We start from the raw sequence: 27019 nt of genomic DNA, 5'->3' as shown, positions 1-27019 counted from the left end.
AGAAATACACTCAAACTCTCCAAAGAGGTTCAATGTAGGTAGGATTGTAGGCTATTAGAAAATACTATCTTTCATATTATAGTGCCACATAGGATAGAAAAATCTAACTCTCATATTAGAGTGACACATAGAGAGAAAATCCTCCTTTAAAGGTCTCTGTTTTTAGTATATAGATAGATATATAGTCAGTTGGTGTTAAAAATCTTTTACCAATTTTAAATGAAATTTACAAACAATTTATCGTGTTAATTTGAAATCATAACTTGCATTTTTTTCAACTACAACTATTAAAAAGAGTAGTCATAAAATTTCAAAAATTGAGATAAAAAAAAAAAAATGGCGTAAAATGTATCCATCTAGCTAACTATTCCCACAAAATTAAGATCAATACACTGTATTCGGTACAACTTAATGGATTGTATACACATTATGCTCCTAAAATATTTAAGTTCCACAGCTACAATTATATTCTAATTAGCACTCCCCTAATAGCACATCCCTCACCATTATGTATATGTATACCATCGGTTTGCTACTTGATCTCAAAAACACTATCAAGTACTATCAAGTTACCAACCTAGACTAAATAATTGTAAATTGTTCACGTGATAATAGATAAAAGTGGAATTTTGGTCGATATAGAGTAACAATATAATGGGTATCTGCGAAGCCAAATTTCTTCTAATGTCAAATTCAATATCTACAACGCATACTATAGATCAATTTCATCTCAGTCAATTAATAGGACACATCATCACTATTCCCAACTTAAAAATCACTTACAACATATCATTCTTTAGGCCCAATATTCAGTATCACCGAGTTTAATGAGGTCCCTAGCCGAAGTACTATGTAAATACTATTTGACTAACAAACAATACCATCAGCACCTCCAAACAAATTCATGGTAAGTACATAATGAATTCCACATACTCCCCTTCTTTTCTTGCAACATTTGATTAACCATAAGCAGAAGCCTATACAGATGTATACATATTGATTAGAATCAGACAATAATGGACATAGGTTTCGTTACTTGCAGGTAACAAACTTATTTTCAAATGAAGAAATATCTATACCTTTATGACACTGAGATGAAGGGATTCTCCCAGAGGGGACTGATAAAGACTCCCTAAGAAGACATGAAGCAAGGGCTGATATAACATCAAACAATAGATCTACAATCACCGACATTATATATTCCCAGTCATCTTGGCGTACTTGGCATTGTCTCAAGCATACACGATTGTGTTTCCTCTTATGTATTCCTTTAAAAACCTCCTGCATCAAAAAGAAATGCCATGCATACTTTGATCATATCTATAAACCAATACATAGTTCAAACTTCAAACAACATAGCTTCCTCTAAAGCTTCATTCCCTTTGTACAAAAGAAAAGGGAAGGGAAAAAAAGTACTCTACAGATGATGTTGCTGTCCTTGCATTGCTCCCTATGCCAATATAGAAAACCAATAGTCTAAGAAAGCCAATAGAGGCAGTCAAACCCCACAAAACCTCCCTGTATAGGTTTTTTACCCATATGGTATCCCTGCCAATATCACCCGATGCATTCTATGATCTCTCGAATCTATAGTTGGGATAGGAAGTTTTACATTACCTTCTCAATAAGTTCTCTACAATTCAATGGCAAACTTGGATGGGATGAGGAAAGATAGGAGATTATAGCATGTTGCATTACTTTCAGAACTATGAGGGACTAAGGGAGAAGATTAAAAAGCCACAATGAGCTGAGTCATTTTAGGAATGTTGGGCTCGAGACCTCATGGACACAGATCCTTCCACTCCTGTTGTTGTTCAGGCTCGGCCGTTAAAGGACGTACCCGCAATGTATAGGACAACGAGAAAGATAAGATGCAAATAATCATATTGTCAATCAGCTTCTAAATGATCCATTGTGCTCTACTGCCTGGAACATCAAGCGGTAGCAAAGGCGTCTCTCAAGGATGCCTTCAGTAATGCAAGGATTTAGAATAAATGTCGCTCACGTTCTTAACAGTTCCTACAATTGAACCACAAAGGAAAAAAAAATGATAGTAATCAGTATTAAATAGAGTAAATGAATATCAATCAAAAATATTTTTTTTAATACTACTGAACCGTACAACTTTTTTCCCTTCTTCATGTCGTATATATATGTGGTGTGCCCGTGTTGTAAAACCAAAACTTTGAGTTTAAATTAGAACTTATTTAAGTCATTGACAAAGCACAAATGGTTCACATGAAAGTAAAGGGAAAGTACCTTTTGTATGCCACTTCCGTTTATGTGTATCATTATGGCGCTACATCGGTTGCCACCAAAATTAGAGTCTGACGACCATTCTTAAATGAGCTCAATGTATGCTCCCTTTCCTGCAAATATAATCATATGACTTGGAACACATTAGAATAATACTATAAAAAATGTCACCATTTTTGTATTGGTCTTTAACTTAAAATAACTTAGAAGCTTATCTAATACTTATTTTTACTTTTTTGGAGAAACCAAAAAAGTGACCATTTAACTCCAGATTTCTTATCAGATGGTTAAGACTGTCTGTCCATATAGCTATTCATTTTCACTTTATAACTTCCTAAGGTACTTGCACAATCCATCAAAAACAAATTCTTGATATATCTGAAATTACTCTTTGACCCATCGATATTAATAAATAGGACGTGATATAAACCAACTAACCAAAGTGTAGACTGTAGACACACAGAGGAACAAAGAGTAATGTAGACACTTCTCAAAATGACGTTCTAAGCAAGATGACTAACGTGTTTTAGGCATTAATAAGAAACAAATGCATATCGATCATTTAGGAAAACATAATTCTACAATTGAACATTGAAGAAGTGAGCAAGGAATACAATAAACAGGATATATTCGCTAACCAAAGCTTTTACAGTTCCAATTACTTGCTGTGATCTATCACCATAAATTGTAGTTCGTTGCTGGAAAATCATTCGAGCACAACCAATATTCCAGTGAGTCGGCTCCTTTCTTTGTCTCCACAAAAATTAAAGCCAGAGCTTGTTGTGAAAACAATAACAGGAATCACTAAACAACAGTTCACACAATAAAATATTAAAGAAACCAAGTCAAAAGGGGAAAGTAAGATAAGAAGAATAGAAGACTTATATGAAGCCAGCATTGACAAATTATCCAGTGACATGGTAGGGAAAGCTATAGGAAACAACCCATATCAACCATACTACCTTTCCATGAGATCCATTCTCCCTTTAAGCATGAAAAAGGTCCATGAGGTGGCTTCTCTTATCTTACTCCTGAACATACTCAACTCTTTGAACAATCAAATTGGTACTTGAACCAATCTTTCCAACAACTAGAAAAATGTAATTTGCGAGTTTTTTCAAATAAATATGAGTTGCTAGCATGTTTTTTTTTACTGTAAGAAAAGGAAAGTTGTATGAAAGTGTAACTGTGTAAGTATTTAGGAATTCCAACACGCAACTCAATGGGATTGTATAGTGGATAACCAACGTCATGTCTTTAGGTGGACAAATTTGATAGAGTAGCTAATCAAACTAAGAAAGTGAGAATGACACATAATTTTACAACTATGAAAGAAAATTATAGCTTATGGAATTAGTACATTAGTGATAAGGAAAACAAAGAATATATCAAACCTACTCGGACAACACACCACACCCACCATGAATGAAATCACTCACTTCAACAAATTGAACGATACAAATAACAATACTATCTTCTTCGTCTTCACGTCGAGTTCTTATTTGGTTTTAAACTATATATTTTCTTATCCCATGGCAAAGAAAGTTTAAGATTAAAAAAGAACGAAGCTATACATATATTTCTCAATCGCTATGGAGCAATCCGTTACCAAGACTGATACAAAGTAAGCCCAGTAGTATTGACTCAGATGATTCGTAGGAATTCACTAAAATAAGTTTATTCTAACCATTGTAACTGTTCCTCAAATTCCTTGCTAGCTAGTGAATTTTGCTCAATTATGTAATAGTTGTTCTTTTGACCCGATTCTAGCTAACTCTGATTCTTGGTGTCTTGAGACCTTCAATTTTTCCATTTCCATTCAGGTCTAATTATAGAGTTTAACGCAACAGTAGGAATAGTAAGACCCATTGCTTCTTTCATTACCCTTCGAATAGTAAGACCCATTGCTTCTTTCATAATAAAAAACATAACAATATACAATCAAGACAGATCACTATCAATGCTCAAATTACATATAAGAGTTCTCGTCATGTATGCAAGTACTTATAATAGTTTTTTCTTTAAGGATTTTGTATTATAGACTGTGTATGCATTAGTCAATTAACTGTAAGATTTATAGGGAGTTAAGGCACACATATTTATAAGGCGTGTTTTGCTGGAAAAATAGGTACCTAGGTTTAATTTGTACATATCACCATGTCCAAGACACTAAATCAAAAAAAAATACTATATACATGTAGATATGGCTCACTCAAAATAACCAATTTGCATAGCTTCAAAACGTTCAAGTAATTATTATCCGCTCAGAAGACTTTCGTTTGAAGCTAGCTGTCTCTACTAATTGCTTAATTGTCTTAAAGTTAATTGGGTGTTATGTTAATTATCTCTTTGTAAGGTTCGTCATATATGTTATTTCTTTGTAAGGTTCGTCATATCTCGAGAACTATAGATTCTACACCTTACCAACTATACAAATAGTAAAGGTGAATCTAGCTAAGAGCACGAAGAATAGATGAACAATTATCCCTTGGTCAAAATTTGAGGATATACCGACATACTTGATTACTTGATTGTTTCAGAAACTCAATATTCACACATATTTTACAACAAATTTGTTGTTAGATTCCTTGTGGGTTTAGATGTAGCAGTTCATTGTAAGAGTAATATACAACTTAACATATTTTCAAGCAGGTCAGGAAAAAAAACAAAGTACAACTTAACATTTAACATTGTACCCAAGTTTTCAACTTAACATTATTACCTTGAGAGCCACCCAACATCTTAAGGGCATCGTCGGTGCAAATTTGGTGACCAACATCTCCTTGCTTTGTTATGAATCTGTGAGTTTGGAGTAGAGGCCATTAAAAATTAAAGATTATCTTCTTCGTTGCAAAACCATGAGGTGATTTCTTCTTCATCAGTATATATTTAAAAAAAAAAATCTCAATTTTTCTCAGAATCGTAAAAAAAAATGAAAATCTTTAGAGATAATTTGTTTGGGTTCTTTACCGGAGTTGAATCCGGAAAGTAAAAGGAGAAGAAAGAGTTTTAGACGGAGAAGAAATGAGTTTTTCTGAGTGTTGTGACCGAATTGGTTTTTTGGGTTTAACTTTAATATTGGAGAGGAAACCACAGTTTAGTACATATGGGTTTATTGAGTTTTTTAGTGTTTTGTTCGATATAAAGGTTTTTTTTACTTCCTATTTAGTCTCATATTTTTTCTAAATTCCCCTGCTGACGTGGACAACCCCAATGAGCCTGAAAATGGACTGCTATTATATATATATAAAGATAAAGATGGGTTTTGTAATGTTCAATAAGGTCTTAGTATATGTGTAGATTCAAGTTTAGGATAATACATTTTGGCTAACCGCGATGGATTTGAATCTTATGCGGCATCTTAAATGGCACACACAAGTATATAGGTCTTAATTGCATTCTTCATCCACCTCCAAAGTCCAAAAGTTCCAAACCTAAAAAAAAAAACGAAAAAGGAGAATAAAAAAGAAAATCACTGATCCATTGGACATGGGCTTTTTTATAGTAGTTGTATACATGAACTCATCGTCAAAATATATTGCAGTAAATATGGATTATGAAAATTAAAATTCATGTATTATTTTGATTAATATGTTCTTCTATTATGGAAAAGACAATAGTGACCTAGAAGTACTAACATGAACAAATTTTAGGTCAAATACAAAGCACTGCCCACACTACAACTATGAAAGCACAAATTAAAATTTGGCTTGGTGGAAAATTATGTTTTGGTCTCTATGGTGCTTCTAGACCTTCAAATGATTTCTCAACTCACAACCACTACATATGAAGAACTTTTCAATTAAACAAACCGATATAATTCACAAAATATAACTCATAGACTGATGTTTCGATCCCCACCTACATGGCAAACATCCATTGGTAGGAGTCTCCACTTTATTCGTTTAATCGACAGGGCTAAAGCCCAATTCGCAATATCATGGATCAATGTACAGGCCCATTAACTCATGTAGCCACATGGCTTGCCACTAATGTACGTTGATTTATGTCCAGATTCGTTTCTTATCAAAGAGATAATTATCAGTTGAAAGTTATAGTATATCACAATTACTCAAGCTACAAGATTACTTGAGCTACAAGGACTCTCTACTCTACCTATATAAATACCAAACTATTTTTCATTCGAACTACGTTCTTGAGACTTGATCCCAATGATAATTTGGGTGCGTGAGGCAACCGCAAGGTCTGATCTCATCATTCCCCGATCACCATCATTTTTCTAATTACTTTTCTCGTTCTTCATCTTTTTTCATCAACACTTGGTGTTTTGATCATATTTGGTCGAAACATAATTGGCGCCGTCTGCGGTTCTTATACTACACCCTCGATCCGCTTCAAAGTTATGACGCGATACCGAAGAGCTCAAGGTCCCGATGTGATTATTGGCGATCATCACGAACATGATGGTCAAGGACAACTTTGCGCGACACAAAGATAATACCTTCTAATCTTGTCGTTCCACCAATCGCCAAAAATTATTCACCGTGAGGTTATTGCCTCGGCGATTCTCGATTATCGATCGCGGATAATGTAAGTCATATGTCTCGAGAAGCACTTCTTCAAAAGTTAAAGACTGTCCGTAAACAAAATAATTACTACTACAAGCGCCATTTTAAACGACGCCACTCCACTCGCGGATGATGTTGTATATGTCACACCACAACATCACACACGCCCGACGACATAATAGTGTGTGGGATCGTTTAAGTGGTGAGGATGAGATTCGCGATATTTGCAAAAACCATCAACGAGTTAAAAGTAATGGGCTTAACGAATTCCCCGACCTCCGCCGAGAAATCTCCACCCACTTGGTCACGTTCTCGGTAGGCAAGGTAATCGCTAATAATCGTCCGATCGCACCCCACGATCTTACAAATTTTCGGCAAGTCCCGAGGAATTCGAATGGCGAAATGTAATAATGATCGCACTCATGATCGGAACCATCAGTATGGTGAAACACTTCAGCAACGCGGTTCTTATCATTCCGAACATTATCGTATTGAAAGCCCAACGTACCATCCATAATTATCTCGACACGGAAACGATGAATCTTCGCCGTTTTCTTCTCGTTCGTTCGCTTCCCATAGGCGCCATCGTGGACTATGATCACGATCCAACAAATCTGGATCGATGACTCCTCAACGTGTCAGAGAAATGATTAAAAAAGCTCTTCTGGACAGCGATCCTTTTGAATCGACACTAGAAAATATGGCAGTTGAAGATGGTATTTTGGACAAATTTTCTCTCGCCGTCCAAAGGGTTACTCATAACAAAGACTTCAAACAACCAGAGTTTGATCAATATGATGATGTCGAGGGTTGCCCTATGCTTCACGTGCGACATGCGGATTCTCTCACATATTTATCATCGGCAGTTAAGTCAGATAAGCCTCGCCAGATTACCATTGAATTTCAAAAGGAATCGAGTATCGATCTGTCCATCGAGGATGTGCGCAATATGTACATCACTCAAAGTTGTTTTTTCATCAAGACATTTTCTGAGGAATCACGTCATACCAATTTGATATCTCCTGTGCTGACTCAGAAGCGCAAGCGTGATCTTGATAATCAAGCTATCATTGCAGAGAAAACGCTTGATCCACAACTTATGCTATCAGATGACCACAATGATCCCGGCCAATGATATTGTCTCGGTCCATATCGACGACGATCATGAAGCTGACAATGCTCCAGAGGTTCTTGATATAGAGCTAAGTTTTCCACTTACACCTTGTGACGAAGATGATTGGCGTCTTCCTTATATCACATATTTACATGATCACATCTTGCCTCCCGATCATAAAGTGGGTGATCGTGTCAAACGCGATGCTTGGAAATATTATCTCATATCGACTTGAACGATTGCATTGCAACTTTATCGCAAAGGTACAAGTCTTAACCACTATGCTTGTTGTCTCAAAGTGAAGGGTTTGCTTCGTCCCGGCGGAAATTCATTCAGGCCTATGTGGGAACCACTCCGGGCTAAGCTTCGCCATAGAGCAATGACACAAGGATCTTGGTGGCCGTACATGCAAAAGGATGCTAAGCGTTTGTCTGAGAAATGTGTTCCTTGTCAGAAATATGCTAATATGGGAAATCTTCCAGCAACGGAACTTCATCCAATCTTGAGCCCTTGGCCGTTTGCAAAGTGGGGTCTTGACATCGTCGGTCCTCTTCCGAAAGCTCATGGCAGTGTTCGTTTCTTACTCGTCGCATCTGATTATTTTACCAAGTGGGCTGAAGCTATACCCTTAGCCCAGATCCATGCTTCAGATGTTAAAAAATTCTTATGGCGAGACATTGTTTGTCGCTTTTAGGTATTCCAACATCATTGACTTCGACAATGGCAAATAATTTGATCTTTGAAGAAATTCGACAATTTTGTTCCGACTTGAAGATTAATCACAATTTCGGCACCATACCATCCTCGCTAATGGACAAGTTGGGCTACTAACAAATCCATTCTTGCAATGCTCAAGCGACGATTTCAACAGGCCAAAGGAAATTGGGTTAAGGAACTTCCTGCGGTTATGTGGGCTTATCGAACCAAACCTAAACATTCAACTTGATTTTCTCCGTTTAATCTTGCTTACTTTGTGCGGGCGGTCTTGCCTACAGAGTTGATGACACCAACCACCCACGAACTTCTAACGTGGAATTGGAGTCGAATGATCAAGCACTTGCTCAAGCCAAAGCCTTGATAGATGAGACAAGAGATGTTGGTCTTCAACAGTTAATTTGTTATCAAGCTGATATGAAACGAAAATATGATAAGAAAGTTCGACTTAAAGTGTTTGAGAAAGATGATCGGGTACTCACGAAAGACGAGGTTGATAGATTCCGGTAAATTTGGAGAAAACTGGACAGGTCCATACATCATAGATCGCCCTGCCACCAAAGGATCGTATTTTCTTCGAGATTTAGATGGGAATGTTCTCGATAAGCCGTGGAATGCGTTTCATCTGCGCAAGTTATATAAGTAGATTTTAGTTGTGTTTTCCGTTATCCTGGAGAATTAAAATAATACAATATTTAGTTTGTTTCCAGTTCAGGCATGTATTTTCCGTTGTTATCTTTGTATTTTTTAAAGACTCGGTAATCAATAAAGATGCAGTTCTTTCACTTCAGTTCCAATGGTATGATTTTGGTTTTAGCGAACCTTATAATGGCTACAACAAAATCTGGCGAAATTACCACGTTTAATTTCGTCAGTCTAAGTTGAACGCTTTTACGCTCGCTTAGTCGTTACTATCACTACAATCTAATTTTGCAAGCTTAAAGTTAGCATTGGGGGCGTTTCATGCTATTTCGTGTCATCTATATAATTCAACAACATTGTCAGTTTTCCACAGGTATGTTATCTGACATCACAATGATATTCAATTGTCAACACATACTTTATTTTATTCAAAAAGAATTTTTAGCTCTATGGTATTACAAACGCAAAATCATATGATCATTGGTTTGGGCAAATCCAATGGTTCCTTACAAACTTTTCGCATATACAACTCGTACAAATCTTTGTAATTCATCTTCTCACGTTCTAGTTCATCTCCCGTTTCTATTAAAGTCTCTGTCAATTGTCTTACGGACGATTCACAATGTGCCATTTGCACGTGATCTTGGCCGAGTCGCTCGTTTAAATCTGTCATTCGCTTATTATTTTTCTCTGCCTCTTTTTGCGCACATTTAAGTTCCTGATCTTTGGTCGCCACGAGTGCTTTTAATTCTATCACATCTGCTTTTAAGTGTTTGTGTTCTTCCATTATCTCACAGGCTTTCCTAAAGTCTTCGTACGATCTCTGCTCGGCTTCTTCCGTCCGCTCGGTTAAGTTTTTGTTTTCGTCTTCTAACTCTCTGTTGGTTCCGCTTAACGCTTTGTTTGCTTCTTCCAATTTTCGGTTGAGTCTTTTCACTTTCTCTATTTCTTTTACGGCATTGACTTCATTCGTATCGATACTTTTCTTCGCAACTTTTTTATGAATTTCTTTGGTCCGTACTACCACCGTTTTAACCTGCGGCGAAAAATATCTGTTTTCATCAATCTTTCAGACTTAAACACAAGTTTGTAATAAATGATAAAAAAAAAAAAATGCTATCATACCTGGTTCATAGTATCGAAAATCATTGACACTGCTCTGTCATATTATCTGATGTTCTCCGTATTCTGGTCACAGTTTTGATATTTTTCGAGCCCCTCCATTGGCGTGGTCTATGGCGATACCTTCGCTTCGTCGTCCAGACTTGAACATCTTTGCTTCATCTACCAATTTTATCGATTTAGTGTCGGACATAAATTTCTTTACCATCCTAACACAATAGTAAAAGTCAACGGTCCACTTACTGTTAACAGATTCTGTGGTTTTCCTCCATGAGTAGTATTACCCCGACGATTTTGCCGGTGGTGGTTGGATTCTTTGCTCCCCATTTTGTTTTGTCGTTTGTTTTCTTTCACCGACTTTGTGTTCTTATTTTGCACTATCTTTTTGTAACTATCACGGTTTTAGTTCTTTTCCCGCCATTCTTTTCATGTATATACCAAACCCGAGGGCGAGATATTACATCTCCCCACACTTTTACATATATATGTTTTCTACGGTACATACCTTTTCCTCTTTGTGTTGAGAATGTACTTTATTTCATCTGGGCTATTTTTTTGTGCATTGTAGTCTCGTCCCTCTCGAGGCATCATACATTGTAACGTTGGTTGTCTCTCTTGGTCTCCGTTTGCCCGTTTTCTTGTGGAACATATTCTTTTGTACAATTCGCTATTTGTGTTTGGCAAGCTCAGCACTAATTCTCACTGTGTTAATTCCGTTCCATCTTCTTTTTCACTATCGCTATCGCTGCCAAATATTGCATTTGTGAGAATCTTATTCTTCTTCGCCATTTCACTATGTGTCTCCTTGGACCTATCGAGCTGTTGTTCAATACCCCCATAGTGTTGGAAATCAACAATATCATCGAAATAACTCAAATCTACCAATCTTTCGTCAGAACATTCATGAAAGAAGAAACGAAGGTTGTTCTCCACTTCCTTGTCCAATTCAATGTCTGGTAGTGTACTTGCGTTTTCTGTTAGACACAAAATAACTCGTGTTAGTCAACAATTTACTCGTAGTACAATTTTCAATACTTATGTTTTGGCTTACCTCGAAATTTGTTCGGCACTTTAAACTCTGTCGGATTCCACTTCCCTCGCAAGCGGTACAGAAATCTATCCCATCCGGTGTATACTTTTGGGAACCCTTTAAAAGTTCTGTTTGAATCCTTGAATTCAACTTCAAATTTTATGTACCCTTTCGTCAGTATGGCTTTCGGTCGTATCAACGCGAAGATTTCTTGAGCCCCAAACCTTCTGTTATATTCATTTTGTAAACGGTGCACTCTCGTAAAGATTAACCAGAACGATATTGGCAGTTGTCCCGGTGCAATTTGCCACCACTCCAATAATTGCGCAATTTCTTTGTTCAACGGAATTGTATTCCTGCAATTTAATTGTGTGTAAGCCATTACTACTTCATCTTCTTCAACTTTTCGTTTCAAATTCGTACACTTCTTCCATCTCAAATTTCTCGAGTCCTAGTATTTTATGTATTTCCTAAGCGACCATCGGACGCGGTTTTGGTAGTCGTTGTATCACATCACCTTCTTTCCACCTCACCAAGTCTCCGTTGTCGTCATCGAGTTTTTTTCTTCTCGATTATCTTTCATCCGTGTAATATCTGAGTTGTTTCTACCTGCACACACAAAACCGGGTTAGTTAGCTCAAAAACCGGATGCAATAGCTCCACAAGGGTGAACCGGGTCAGATCAAGGCAACACAGGTACGGTGCCCCTCCTTGGCTGGCACGACACCTTATCATGGTTTGTATTTCAGTTCCGGATGCACCTGGCCATACTAATAAAGAGCAGTGCGGTGCCGCTTTATTAACTAGCGGCTGCACCGTATCATATTGGTTAATATGAGTTTGAATGTGAGCCCATCTTGATTACCCAAAACAAATCAGTATGGCCACCTCACCATCTTCTCCAGCCGATCTTCAGAGGGTCTACAAACAAACCAAAGTTAATATGTTTGTCGCCACCTATGTTGACCCTTACAAGCCAAGGTAAGGTCGTTTTCTCTATCTTTTTCGCATGCTCGCTGCTGATGGTAACGACCCACGAAAATCAGCACCGCCATGCATTTTTTCCACACCTGGTTTCTCCGAGTCAGCGAGAGAAATCTACCTCATACCACCCGAGCTCCCCACCTAGACAGGTTGAATCTTCATGGGCCAAGGGGTGTTTGGTGATATCTCCTACTCCCGCATGCTTGATGAGTGAGATGTTGGGGAGTACGCTTGCTGCACCCTCTACTGCTGTTTCTGCAGACAACGTAGCCAGGGAACGGATTGCTATGGCGACTGAAGGTCAAGCTAAGGTTTTCTCCACTTTCAAGGCAGGACGTTCTAGAACCCCAAGTGTGAGTCATCAAGATCCTACCGTGTCAAAACGAGATATATGCGAAGAGCTGATGGTGAGAGAGCGTACCTGATTGCGACGGAACACAGCGTTCTAGAGCGGCAGTAATACGGAAGAAGACGAGCTTTATGCGACTTCAAAACTTCTCTTGCCTACGGCTGTTCTGTTGGATGAGCTTACAATGTTTTTTCGGATTGGGATATCGCGGCCCAAAGACTTATATAGGATTCTGGCGGGTTTTCGGTCTTTGGTGGGATTCTTCTCCAACTCCAACTTTATCTATACTCTCAATTCTTATCTCATCCGAACACTTTGAGTCCAATTCATATTTAACTACCTTTTATTATTATTATTACTAAACTGCCCTTATGTTTAATTTTCAACGGTATAATCCAAGTATCGCTATTCCGTTGGCATGCATCGTCGAATTCAAATTTCGTATTATTACGCGTGACGCTGCGTTAAGTCGATTTTAGCCAATCGATTTTTTTTTTTTTTTGCAATTTTATTTCTATGCATATTTTATTTTATTATTTTTTTTTTCTGTGCATTTTCGGCCATCTTTTATTTAACTACATTGGCGTCCGTGATCACGTTAGTTTGACATTATTTAGCTTCACTTAATTCCGATTTTTTTTTTCGGATCAATTTTCCAATATTTATTTTCGCATGACAACCGTTATACATTCCGCTCATTTTTTTTCTTCTTTGCCATATGAACTTTGTTCGCATGCCAAAGAGGGGCGGTGATGTTCGACCCCCACCCTCTACGTGGCAAACATCCATTGGTAGGAGTCTCCACTTTATTCGTTTAATCGACAGGGCTAAAGCCCAATTCGCAATATCATGGATCAATGTATAGGCCCATTAACTCATGGATCAATATCATGGATCAATGAACCTTAGCCACATGGCTTGCCACTAATGTACGTTGATTTATGTCCAGATTCGTTTCTTATCAAAGAGATAATTATCAGTTGAAAGTTATAGTATATCACAATTACTCAAGCTACAAGATTACTTGAGCTACAAGGACTCTCTACTCTACCTATATAAATACCAAACTATTTTTCATTCAGAACTACGTTCTTGAGACTTGATCCCACTGATAATTTGGGTACGTAGGCAACCGCAAGGTACAGTCTCATCATTCCCCCGATCACCATCATTTTTCTAATTACTTTTCTACGTTCATCGTCTTTTTCATCAACACTTGGTGTTTTGATCATATTTGGTCGAAACAACTGACAAAGATCGAAGACAGAGGTAAAGGACATTACCAACTTAACCTCACTAACAGGGGTTAGTTTGATTTACTTGATGACATATTCAATTATACTATGCATTCACTACTAAATACATATCATAAGGAAACATTCTTTCCTTCTGTACACCTATCTTAAAAAACTAATTAAATTCTATGAGTCTTTGATGAATCTAAAGCCAAATAGATATTTTATGCAGCCATATCCTCGATCTTTTAAAAATGGAACAAAGAAGAAGCTTACCATGGCTGCTTCAGACTGAAGGCCCTCCCGAGAAGATCTTGCAAGGTTCTGGAAGGAGCCTTATTCCACCATTGGACATTACTACTTCTACCCTTTCAAAATCAACAGGAGCATTTTCATCATCAATGACGACAAAAGTCAAACACACTCCTGTCCATTGTATTATCGACAAATAGTGAAGCAACTCCTTTAAATGTGTCCTTGAAGATGGAAAGTAACAACTTATCTCTTATACTATATCTCGCAAAATCACCTTTTGCTTCAAGAGATGGATAGTTTAGAGCACACATGACCTTCAAGCTTTCTGTTGACGAGATGCAACAGTTTCAAAACCTTGGTTGGAAAAAATTCAGTCCTCGAAACGTCTAAACCAATCAAATTAGGAAGTTTATTCCACGCCTGTGATGCCGAATTCAAGTTTATATTTCTCGTCCCAGCAACAGAAAGAAAACGAACATAAACCACATTTCCCAACGCCACAGCATCAACATTCAAACAGTCCATAAAACAAATCTCTTCTAATTGTTTACAATTTTTTGCCAAAACATTAATAGCATCTTCACCAACATCCATAACTCCTGAAAGCCTCAACTTCCTCAACTTCCTCAACTTAGGACAACACAGACCAACCATCTTAATAGCATCACTACTAATCCTTTCACAAAACTCAGGCCCAAGCTGAAGACTCTCTAGTTTCTCATGTCGTGTAGCCATAACTGATAAATTAGCATCAATACCAATCACAATTTCAATTTGTCATAAATTACCCATTTTGTTTGCTTTAAAAACACCAAAAAAGAAAGGAAAATTTAATACATGATAATTAAGTTTAGTGTACTTTCATAGTACAGTGAGACGAAACAATAGATGGCCCCAAAGCCATTTTTCAGATCCTACTTCATCTTTAGAGAGTTTTTTTTTTGTGAGAGACTTCGGAGTGTTTGACGAAGGTTGGGCTTTGTTTTATTGTTGATTGATGTGTTGGATTTTGGCATTGGAAAAGATACAATCTAATTGAAAATGGAGACGGAATGTTTTAAAACGAAACGAAGGTTTTAGGTGGGTTTTGCTAATACGCTTTCCATTTTAAGTTGAGAGACTTTTTAAGTTGTTCGCCAGTTTTTCTCTGCTTTTTTCTTAATCCATTATGATTTCCCGTGAGTAAAAAGTAGGTACTTAAAATTTGCTGACGTGGACACCCTCAAAGAAAAGGAAAATGGACTGTTATTATATATATATAAAGATATTAGGAGAAAAATTGCACAAAGGGGCATTGTGGTTCTATTAGTATAGGCCCTACTCATAAAGGCAATAAAGGAAAACAATTACTTTAACTTCGAGGACAAACAACCAAATGACCAAAAGTTGACATGCTAATCCATATATACAAAGAGAGAAATTATATACCTTCAGTATGTGTCTTGTATTAGCCAAGAACATTGGAATGGAATCAAGATTAGCAATTTTTTTTGTTTTTTGCAACCTGTTGTGACAGCAAGCCCATTAGCAATTGCCAAATGGAATTTCTAATTTCTAACAAAATTAGTTACATACATGTACAAAGAAATCGCACCCTTATTTTTTTTTATGAGATATCTAGTCTCACGTACCTTCCATATAGACTCAAACACCAAACTCCAGCTACCAAGACATGTATGTGGCGGGTGTTCATATCAACGAATGACAATGTTCACCTAAAAGCATATAGCAACAAATTCAAAGTTAACAATTTTCAGCCAGAGAGACAATCAAAAATCCAAATAAAAGAAGAATTATGACACTATGCAATAATCTTTTCACAATTACTAAACTTAAAATGCAGCAGACAATTAAGAAATCTTCACATTATGACACCCAAACCATATCATTATATTTGGTGAAAAATAAAAATCCCACAAAAACTTATAAAAACAAAGTAATAATGAAAATTAATAGATAGGAACTCGGTGGATTTAAACCACCATCTCTTGAGATATACTTCCACACTCAAGTGCTCTTCTATGGAGCTAAAGATCTAGATCTTAATACATAGAAGCATAACGTGCAGTGCAAGATAAACCAAATTAGAATAGGTATTGGTAATTGACAATTTCATATTTTTATTAAAACTTTGTAATCATAATGGTAACTATAAATCAAATTAGATATATTATTGAAGCTTACTTGCAGTTTCTTATGTATGTTTTGGTATGAACATTGCGGGGAAACTGATGCTTGTGCTATTAATAATAATTAGAGTCCAATGATCTACTCCAGGGGCTAGAAAGGTCGTGTCATCGTTTTTGAGGTGTATATGGATTCAATAGGTGCAAGATGCTCAAACTAAAGCTTCTTACTGCTAGTCACTTGGTTTTAGTCCACAACAACAAAAATTGATATCAACATGAAAATATTCAATAGACATACATTAATATTAAGAGTATGGTATCTTACTAAAGGAGAGTTTTTTTATAATTTATGGACCCTGTCTAAGTGTCCACGCATTTGAATGTTTAGTTGGGACCTAAGGGTCCTTGCAACTGTTAGATATGCATGTTGCAGTCTCAGTTATTGACATCATAAAGAAAATGTATGACCCACATAGGTCTTGCAACATTCAAACATTCCTGATACCCCGCAAGTTAGCTAAATACATATATAAACAGGTGCAAAAGAGAATGAAGTGAAATCCACACTTAGAAGGAAACCAAGTAACCATATAAACAAAGTAAGAGCAATCAATTGATAGGGATTATCTAACCTGTAAAATTTGTGATGCTTACAAAGGTTACCCTCATATGGATATTATTCTCAACTGGTGTGACATGTATCAAGTTAACCAACAATTTTCAGGGTATTTCATTCCGTTACCAAATTCACATTTGTAGGGTAACCTGTCAAGAACGGGAAACTAAGTTAACCAACAAATACGACTATGAAGAGGCAAAGGGTCATGCACTTTAGAAAGGAGGGTTACTTGAACATAATGGTTCCAATGAAAGTGACCCAAACAGCAGCATCCCAAATGGTGGAGAAATGAGAGCTTTTAAGAATACACATGGTGGTAATCTAAGTTGGTCATCTGCAATTAATATTCTAAAATTGTTACGTTACGGAAAAAAATAATAATTATGTGCATAAATAATAATGTAGGTAGTCACAACCTAAATACATTTGTAATTCACTCACAAAATTTATATACAACACTCAATAATAAAAGGATAATAAAATGGAAATAGTAAATAGAGTGATTCCGAGTCATTTATATTCTTCACAAATGATTTAATGATGTTGCCACAAAAAAAACAATGGGCTAAATTAAAAATTCTTTGTGATAAGCATGTTGAAAATATTTACTTGGGCCCAACCCGAATTTCAATGGGCTAATTTGTTTTGCCGGCCCGTGCTTCACATTGCATTGGTCTAGTACGTGTATTAACACTTTTTAAATTATGTTAATCTCCTACTGTTCGTACCTTCTAATACCAATGTCTACCTCCAATCAAAACTCTTGGCAACTTCTAGAGTGTGGTATCATCCTTTTTCTATTAGTTTTAGTCTCTGAACCAATCATGAATACAACATTCACTTACGAATAAGTATTACATGAGCAAAATTTAGGCATAGTGCAAATAACTTCACAAAAACTATAAATTACTACTACTTAAAAGTTAAAAATGACTAAATTCTTGGAAATAAAGATGCTTATTTAAAATGTAAATGAATGAAATTCTTCATCTGTGATTCACACAAAATTTGGAGATAACTACCTTTGCCACACTAAAACCCCTGAAGTCTTCATTGGTCAAGTTGACTTCTTGATATATGCAGATGAGTTTCCTAACAGGTTATGTGATTGTAAATGCGGATATCAATTTTAGAACTATATCGAACCCACTACTTGTATTTAAAATTGACTTGAGAAAAAACTACATATTACATTAACAAATGTGCAAAACAAATGAAAAAAATTAGAAAAAAAAAAATCAAAGAAAGTGATGGCACAATTCTGTAGTGATGTAAGTTCAAAGCTATCAACAGATGCAATCGTGTTAAACTACAAAAAAGAACCTCTGGCAAAGAAAAGAAAACCCACAACCAAAAACCCAAGTAGGAAGAAAAATAAATAAATAAAACTTACTTTTACCTCGTGATTATGCCCACCATTATGAAGTTAATTTCCAGTAGATTAATCTTCGTGGGATGAGAGAGGAGGAAAGATGATGGGTTTTGGGAAGAGGTATGGTAGGTTATAGAATAGTGTTTGTTTGGGTTTTCTACGTGAAGAAGAAAGTCGGGTTTTGTGGAGTCGAGTTAAACTTTCTTTTTTTTCTCCACTTTTTTCATAATCCCCCTGTGACATATAAGAAACGCTTCATGAGCCATTTAATAACCGATTCACATCGATTGTAATCATCAATTAAAATCTTAGTATATCACTAAGCATATCAGATCTAATTAAGATATCAACAGTCAAACACATATAGACCACAAAAAAAAAAAGACTACGCGGGTACGAAGAAAAAGGTCGTTATTTAGTTGGCTAACAAAAATAAATGAGAATATAAACCAATTGCATAAAAGCAAAGACTATTCACATGGTTTTAAAATTTTCTGGTCCGAAGTTGCCTACAACATTAATGGCAACAACAAAGCAACTAGTCAAAAGAAGAAAACGATAGCGCCAAAATGTAGTACTATTTACTACATTAGTCACTAACATTTTGGGACTAACAAATTTTTTTAGGAATTCTTTTTGTTTTATGACGATATGCACTGTCTTCTTACATAAATCTTGACGGGGAAGAAATATTTTTTTTATTCGACGAATTGTTTTTTCTTTTGGGTTTAAGTGTTTAACTTTTTGAGGTTTACGTAAAATTTCATTTTTCTCTCCTCTTTTTTCATAATCCCCCTGCTGATGTGGATAGCCTCAGATCATACATTTTAATGGAATTAATAATAATCTCCAATTATGATTTTCATAGAAAGAGAAATGCACAATAACCCAATGTGTAGACAGAATAAGTTCACTGAAAGCATTAATTGAAAAATAGCATAAAATCTATTGACAACTATATGTGACCTCGGATATTAACAATAACAAAAAAGACAGTAAACATTAGCAACTTGCGACATCTAGGAACACGTTTGTATACAGGTCTAGCATTTAGGTACAATAATCACTTATATTTTTCTTTTTGACAGCTTTTGGAAATCCTAATTATACATAAACAATTAATGATACAACAATAACATCAGTTCCATATGCAAACTCATATGAATTAGTCAACACATATACTTATAAAATTCAATCTAGCTACAAAGAAAAATAAAATAAAAGATATTTAAATTCACCAAAGCATATCTTGTAAGACATTTGCATCTTTTTTCTCTCTCGAAAGAGAGAACATGGAATATAACTTGCCAATGACTTCAACCTCCTAACAAAGCACTAAAAGTCCACAAATAAACGAACTGATTAGTGCAGAACACTTGAGTAGCTAATACAAAGGCGGACAACTGTGGCAAGTCGGCATACTCCATTGAGTTCTAAGATACCAATTACATTTGGTGTCATGTGTGTGGTGTGTGTGGTGTGCAAAACTTAATCTAGACACTTAATCTGCTCATCATCCTCAAAACAATTATTAGTGTGACCATTACTAATACCTTCCCAAGACCCTTCTAAGCGTAAAATTGTAAAATTCAACCTTCAACAGTACTTATCAATAAACAAATTCTCGTGCATCATAGTTGCTGATTAGGGGTGTTGACTATATATCATCAGACATCAATGGGGTATTCCAATATTGTTTAGTGTCCAATAAAACAATATAATCTATAGACACAATTATCAATAAACTACACAAATCGAAAGAACAATGCAAACCAAAAGAGTAAAAAAATTAAAATATTGTACCTTGAATAGGCTCAACTGCTTCGGAGGCAGTAGCAAAGGGACAACTTGAAGCGTAGAACAATCACCCCTAGAGGGGGAAATTGAGTCATTAGAGTGGTGAGGAACGACAATAGAGCAGAGACACGAACAATCAACACGATGGTTATTGATTTACAGTAATGGTAGACACCCTCATAGATGAGGAAAAGGGATCAGATAAAGATGACGAATCTTGAAAAGTATTAAAACTTCAAACAAGAAATATTTGTTGAATTCAAATGACTTGAGCGTAAACTTTTTGTGGCTGATTGCGATGAAAGAATGTAACTTCAGAAAAACTGATTGTGCACGGATGTGATGATATAACTCATAATCACGCAAGTTAGCTACACGCATTACCGCATCGTAATCTCGTGGCTGCAATGATAATATAAAACCAAATTTATTCAGAATTTAAACATTTTACGATGTGAGAAACAGGTTGAGCAATTCTACTAACATGTACACACGAAACGTAGTGTAACCACGCAAGCAAGTGGATGCAGATACACAAAAAGATAAAGAAATCATCTATCCTAAAAAGTGAGCAAGCCATTCACCAAGAGCAATCATGCAATTTACTACTTAAGATTAAACTTAGTATCAACATACCGGCATCGCATCAACGAAGCCTCTGCGGGACCCTCGATCGTGACGCGCTCATAACCAAAGAAGATTCAATGAGGCAACCCACATAAACTCAAACTAAAGCATAAATAACAAATTAACAAACTTCTATGAAACTACTTAAGCAAAGAAGAAATTTACAGTATTACCAGACAGTTGGTGACAGCTCGTAAGTAGTCATTGGTCTTTAGCATTAATAGAATTACACGTGGGAGTCTCCTTAGAAGCTCTGAGATTTGAGGGAAATACTGAGAAGTATACATCTGTGAAAGGGAGCAACACAATGAAGCAAAGGATAACAAAGTTTGATAAAACATTAAACTAAACTTGCTAATCAAAACAACAATGTGATCTATTTTTTAAAAATATTGGAACATTATCCTAAATAACCCCTCAACCCTTGAACCACCCTTCCCAGATAACGGTGGAAAAAGGTCCTAAGACCTGGGGACTTTTTTTTTTTTGATAATTGCCTGATTGTATTCATTCAAAGATAAGAACATTACATTCGGGACAATAAAGTCGCAAAACAAGAAAAACAAGGATGTAATCAAGTCCAACCGTAGCAAACAAGAACACTAAACATCCCTTGCCTTTCTCAACATAAACTCCACCAAATCCAAGCACCCAAATATATAAAGAACAAAACCACATTGGAAACCCCATCTTCTTTTCCTGGACCAACTTCAAACTTGCTCGTATCCACCGTGTTTGGATCTCCCGAGTAAAGACTTCGAAAGTCTCCACAAACAAATCGCCGACAAGATAAAACTCCACGACAAAGGCGGCATTAGCAATTCCAAAAGAACGCCCCACCATAAGCCCAATAAATGAGCGGTGGCCTAACCAAGGTACCCAATCCAAAGAATCCGGAGAGGGATAGATAAAGGGAGAGAGCATGGCTTTGGACAAACAAAATCTAAAGCCAAACCAGAAAATCGGACTCAAAGGGGTGAACCCATGACCTTGACGCCGATTGAGAGATGCTAGACTTAGAGGAACCAAATTTTGAACCAAACACCACTAATAGAACACCCAAAAACCTAGATCTTTTCATGGTCTTCATACAAGATAAGATCTTCAAAAATCGAGAACCCAGGATCTCAAGAAACCGCATAACAAGACCAATGCCGATCTTCCGGAGGGTTAGAGAAACCCCTATATACAAACATAGAAGACGAAAAAAGAGAAGCTTTTTTTCTTTTTCTTCTTCTTCATCACTTCCAGTTGGGAGATCGAAAATAGTCTACGAGGTTTGGGTTGTAGGAGAGGTAAGATTTGAGTGTGAGAGACTAGGGTTTGAGAAAGAGATAGATCTAGGTTGGTAAGAGGAGGAGAAACACTGAGGAGAACCACTGCTTTCGCCCACAGGAGAGGCTCACACTCCAACGATCTTTTAGAAGTTGAATGAGACAGACCTGGGGACTTCTAAGGCTTCAGCAGAGGGACAGTAATAGTGCAAGATCATTAGTGGGGTCTGCACAGTATCGTAAACGTTTTTTAATTTGGTCCTACCCTCAGTTAAAAGCATTGGTCTAGATTAAAGTTATGACTTTTAGGCTCTACAAACTAAAAGTACAAATATATACAGCCATTCACTAACTATACAAACCACATCTCCAATGCAACTTCAATGTTTTGCAATACTAAAAATTTCTTATTCTTTTTGAAGATATCAAAGCGTTCTTATGGGTGATGGCTCTGAAGATATCAAAGCGTTTTTGCATCGAAATTTCTTACCTTAGAAACTAAGGGTCCTAAGAACTGGAATCTGCCTATCCAAGTCTTCTTGACACCCACTCATTTATTGACAAAATGTTTAACAGAAACTCATTTTCTTTTCATGCCTAAATCTCATTCAAACTGAGACAAAGACAATCAAAACAATGAACATCAATTATTAAAAAAATGGGTTTTCTTCATCATAAATTGTTGCGAATTACAGTCACCAACCTAAATCTCATTTCTACAAATTTCCATACAGTAGAGAGAAAGAGAGATATACCTCTTAGGCAAGTTGAAGATTGTTGGTGCGACTCCCTAGTTAAGAGGCGAGAGTGAGATTGTGGGAAGTTATTAGGGTGGTTCATTTTTTTTTATCACGTTTTCTTCCTGCCCATTGGCAATGAAAACGGTCCTTAAACACTTGCTAATTTCTTCTTACACTGAGAAATCCCAATAAGAATTCCCAGCTAAAGAAATCTATAGTGGCCCCGCTTGGTTGCATAGCAAATTAGCAATATGAGCCCGATACACTGGTGGAGGTAAAGGAATCAACAATACCGTTGCTCTTATCAATTCAGGCCTTTCAACTTCAAAGCTTGTAGATCGATCAATGTTGTAAAGTTCGCTGGAGCAAAGTTTGTATATGAGAACACATACAAAAGTCACAAAGATCATATAGAGAATGTTGCTTCGTATGGTAATTTATTTAAGGGTTAGGATAGAGGCACATTCACTGTAGCCACATTCTGGCCACAGTGAATGCACACCACCGATCTATCTCCAATCCAACGGACCATCTCGACCATCTCAATTCTCAACTACCAAAACGAAATTAGCGAAATTTCGGAAAAAATATTTTGGCGATCCTCCTCCTCCAAAATTAGATCGATGTTAGTGAAAAGTAAATCGACAATTTCTCATTCACCAAAATTTCTCAACCATTTCTCTTTCTAATCGACCATATCTAGTAAATCTTACAAGGATTCTGAGAGTGTTTCGTTGGGTTTGAGTATTGGTGGATGGAGATCCACGCGAAGAAGAGTGAGGGTTGAAGAAAATGAAAGTGAGGAGTTAGTTTCTAATGTTAGAGATGCTGATGAGGTTGATAAAGAAACTAAGCCTAGTTTGTCTGGTGAAACTGGAGATGGTGATGCTTTGGAAACTAGTCTTGGGCTTGGCAGAAGGAAGTACAAAGAGGAAAAAGGGAAGGGGGATTTTGGATTTGAACTTGCCACCGGGAAAAACTGACGAAACCTAAACTTCGGTGTAGATCCCGTAGAGTTGAACTTGTTTCCCTGTGGAAGAAAATCCAACAAAAAGATTTTTCGGACTTCGACACGGGATCGCGGCTACTAGTCTTATTCATTCTGCGGAAAGCGAGAATCCGAGAGCGCAAAGGCGGCGATGCAAAGGTTGAGTGTCGGTCAAAAGCACATAGAAGAAGGGGAGACAGAATAGATTCCAAGATGTAGCCAAACATAGTGGTCCTAAGTTTGCTCATTTCCATCGCAGAGGAGGAAGAGGAAAGAGATTAATGTTGCGGCTCCCAAGCACGATGAATTGCTTAAATTGAAGACGCGGCCCGGTCCATTTTCTACCGCAATGAAGATTATTAAGGACCGAAGCACGAAGTTGAATGGCCGGCAGGTGACTTTGACTCAAGGTTCAAGCAAGACAACACCCGTGATTCAGTGGAACTACTTCATGCCCAAGCTAGGTAAGTTGTCTGATCTTGATCTCTATATTAGGTTACGGTTATCTTGTTATTCTTTAAGTGCGAATCGTGGCTTTTCAAAACAAACAGACCTAATACAACTTGAACCGCGTGTATGCTGTGATCGACTAGCTTTTGTTAGTAGACAGACTAGTAAACAATTGAGCAAACCCGTAGGTCTAAAGATTCCTGAAAAGTCAGATGAAGAGTTCCCCGAATAAAGCCCAAAAAAACGGAATTTTCCAATCTTTTAACAACTGAAAAGCGCCGGCATGGATTTACCCAACCCGTGTCTTTCTTACTTTCCACCTAGAAATGAGTCAAATGACAATGCAAAGTAGAAGATAATTAAATTACACAGAGAAAGTATAAGACCAATAGTTGCTTCTGACGAGGTATCCACGTTTCATTCTCTCATTGGTTGTAAATGTTCTTTGCCTTTTCTGTGTACCCAATCAAAGCTAGACAAACGTAGAGAGATAAAAAGGCTAACCAAAAATAGAAAACTTAAGGAATAGCCCAAACTTTGGAATCTATCTTCATTTCATTGTTCTGCTTCCACTTTTGTCAAGTCAAGCCTTCTTTTATAGTTTTGCCTCCATATAATGATGATTGTTATGATGATTGTTATGTGCTTTGTGCTTTGTGATGATTGTTATGTGCTTTGTGAGGACATATGATTGTTATGAATTTGCTAGTTTGCGTGTAATAAGTGAGAATCTCTATCAAACCTATGTGATATGTCCTTGATGTCACTGTAAATGTTGATAATCTAGCTTCATAGGCTGCTTATATAATCATTATTATGAACATTATAAGTGGCATTATTCTACACAAGTTACATGCTATTAGGGTCATGTAATGGGGTTTAGCAATCACATGCTTGTTTGGTTGTATCGAAGATAGCTTGTTTGTAGGCCATGGAAAATTCATATATGTAGTGAGACAATTTAGCGTTTAACTTAACTAAGTGATAACGTTTTTGTAACCGAAATTGGTTGGTTAATGGCTCATTAATGATTTTTTAACATGAAACCCAATCTGAAGGGAATTTGATTTTTCCTGCCAAGATCGTATTGTGGCTTAACTCATTGATATAAGTTTGCTTCTACAAGATAAAACCTGTCGGATGACTCTATGACCACTTAACATTTCTTGAAAGTCGATTGTCTTGATCACCTAGGCTTTAGTGTGATTCAGTATCACATTATTAATCTAAACTCTATCGATCGATCTTAAATGAGAATAGTTATACACTTACTAATCTTTTTATCAGATCCCCGTCGGAAAAAAACACCCTTTTTTTTTCTTGGTTCTTATACAACCATCCTGAAGACTTGCAGTGCAGTCTAAGTGATGTTGTTTCATATCTATTGCCTTGAATATTTTATATACCGCGAAAAGAAGTTATTTGAACTAGAATTGATGTGAATATCTGAATTATTCATAAAAAAGAGTTGTATGGACTAGTTATCTGGTTCTCCATTGTTGAAGTAGCAACTCTATCTGTCATCTTGCTATGCTGATGGGTGTTTGGGGTTGACTTCATCAATGCTTCTTTTCTGATTTTGATTATGTGGGGACGGTGGGGCTGTATCATATTTTCTGATGTTGGGGTTGTTTTTATCTACTTCAAATGTTTTGTTTCTCAACATCTATGGCTTATGTTGTTATGCTTCTGGGTAGTTATTATATTTGTTTCTTGTGTAAGATTTGAACTCTATAAATCTCCTTCCTTACTATATGCAGATGTCATTGAGCATGTCTCCACACCTAGGAGCATAGGCGAGTTTTTTGGCATGTTAGGTGAGCTCGCCCGATCAACCACGGGAAAGAACTGGAGCGAAAAGGATGAGGATGAAGCAATGCGGTTAAAGATTGATATGCCAGGACTAGGCAAGGAACATGTCAAAGTTACTGTTGAGGAGGACCTTCTAATTATCAAAGGAGAAGCTGATACTGAAGCAGGGAGTGGAAACAATTACTCCACTAAGTTTGTAGGAACTCTGACAGCTTGTAGGAACTCTGACAGCTTGTAGGAACTGTTTATGTTTCGGACCAATGTTTCGAACCAAAACTTGTTCTCTGACAGCTTGTAGGAAGTCTGACAGCTTGTAGAAACTTGTTTATCTTTATGTTTATGACAGCAAAACTATTTAAGTTGTAGGAACTGTGACAGCTTTTATTTAGCTTTTATTTAGCTTAATTAGCTTTTATTTAAGCTAAATACTAATAATCGCAGCTTTTATATTGTAGCTAAATACTAATAATTAAGCTAAATACTAATAATCGCAGTGTCTACCAAGAACAAAATAAATAATATGCATTCCCTGTACTCTCAATAAAATGGTAAATGCCATCAAATTTGCTAGTTCTCGGCGCCTTTTATATTGTAGCTTAGTTCGGTTTTAGTGGTTGGTTGGAAAGTGGTAGCTTAGTTCTTTGATATTGTAGCCTAAAATTGTTCGGTTTGATTCTGTGCTTAGTTCTCTGACAGCTTATATTTAGCTTTTATTCTCTGACTTTGGTTGACTTTGGTTGAGAGCAGGATTCATAGGCTGTTCTATTTAGTTTTGTGAGGAAAATGGAAGTTCATTTTGTTATGTGAAGTTCTGTCAGAAATTTTGTTCATTTTAACCTGTCAGAAATTCTGTTATGTGATTCAGAAATTCTGTCAGAATGCCATCTATTCCCAAGTCCAAAGCATGAATGGGAAAGACCTCCCAACCTCTAATATGAACAAATTAAGCTGTATCCCATTTTAATTTTCACACAAACAAGA

At 36.6% G+C, this 27019-nt stretch overlaps 1 protein-coding gene and 2 long non-coding RNA genes across 3 annotated transcripts; 1 reads left to right on the top strand and 2 right to left on the bottom strand.

The window, feature by feature from the left end:
- Nucleotides 1–618: 618 nt before the first annotated feature.
- On the bottom strand, nucleotides 619–20338 carry LOC147513843 (uncharacterized). Its single transcript, XR_015215686.1, has 14 exons — nucleotides 20154–20338; nucleotides 18372–18584; nucleotides 17208–17312; nucleotides 16992–17124; nucleotides 15862–15945; nucleotides 15659–15734; nucleotides 14252–14967; nucleotides 5577–5690; nucleotides 4979–5055; nucleotides 2919–3287; nucleotides 2260–2369; nucleotides 1417–2019; nucleotides 1080–1281; nucleotides 619–977 (listed from the first exon to the last, which is right to left on the bottom strand). It is a non-coding gene; the product is annotated as an uncharacterized LOC147513843 (long non-coding RNA).
- Nucleotides 9655–10644, bottom strand: LOC147513844 (uncharacterized). The gene is made up of 2 exons (XR_015217424.1): nucleotides 10381–10644; nucleotides 9655–10291 (listed from the first exon to the last, which is right to left on the bottom strand). It is a non-coding gene; the product is annotated as an uncharacterized LOC147513844 (long non-coding RNA).
- Nucleotides 20339–24108: 3770 nt separating the features above from the next.
- On the top strand, nucleotides 24109–26498 carry LOC147513842 (24.1 kDa heat shock protein, mitochondrial-like). Its single transcript, XM_086599575.1, has 2 exons — nucleotides 24109–24240; nucleotides 25987–26498. Exons 1-2 carry the CDS (start codon nucleotides 24126–24128, stop codon nucleotides 26274–26276), a joined length of 405 nt encoding a protein of 134 aa, XP_086455701.1. The 5' UTR covers nucleotides 24109–24125; the 3' UTR covers nucleotides 26277–26498.
- Nucleotides 26499–27019: the final 521 nt, after the last annotated feature.

This window comes from Coptis chinensis, chromosome 3 (genome assembly GCF_015680905.1).
Source record: "Coptis chinensis isolate HL-2020 chromosome 3, ASM1568090v1, whole genome shotgun sequence".
In the NCBI taxonomy this organism is placed as follows: Eukaryota; Viridiplantae; Streptophyta; class Magnoliopsida; order Ranunculales; family Ranunculaceae; genus Coptis; species Coptis chinensis.
This window is presented reverse-complemented; position numbering and strand designations above follow the sequence as displayed.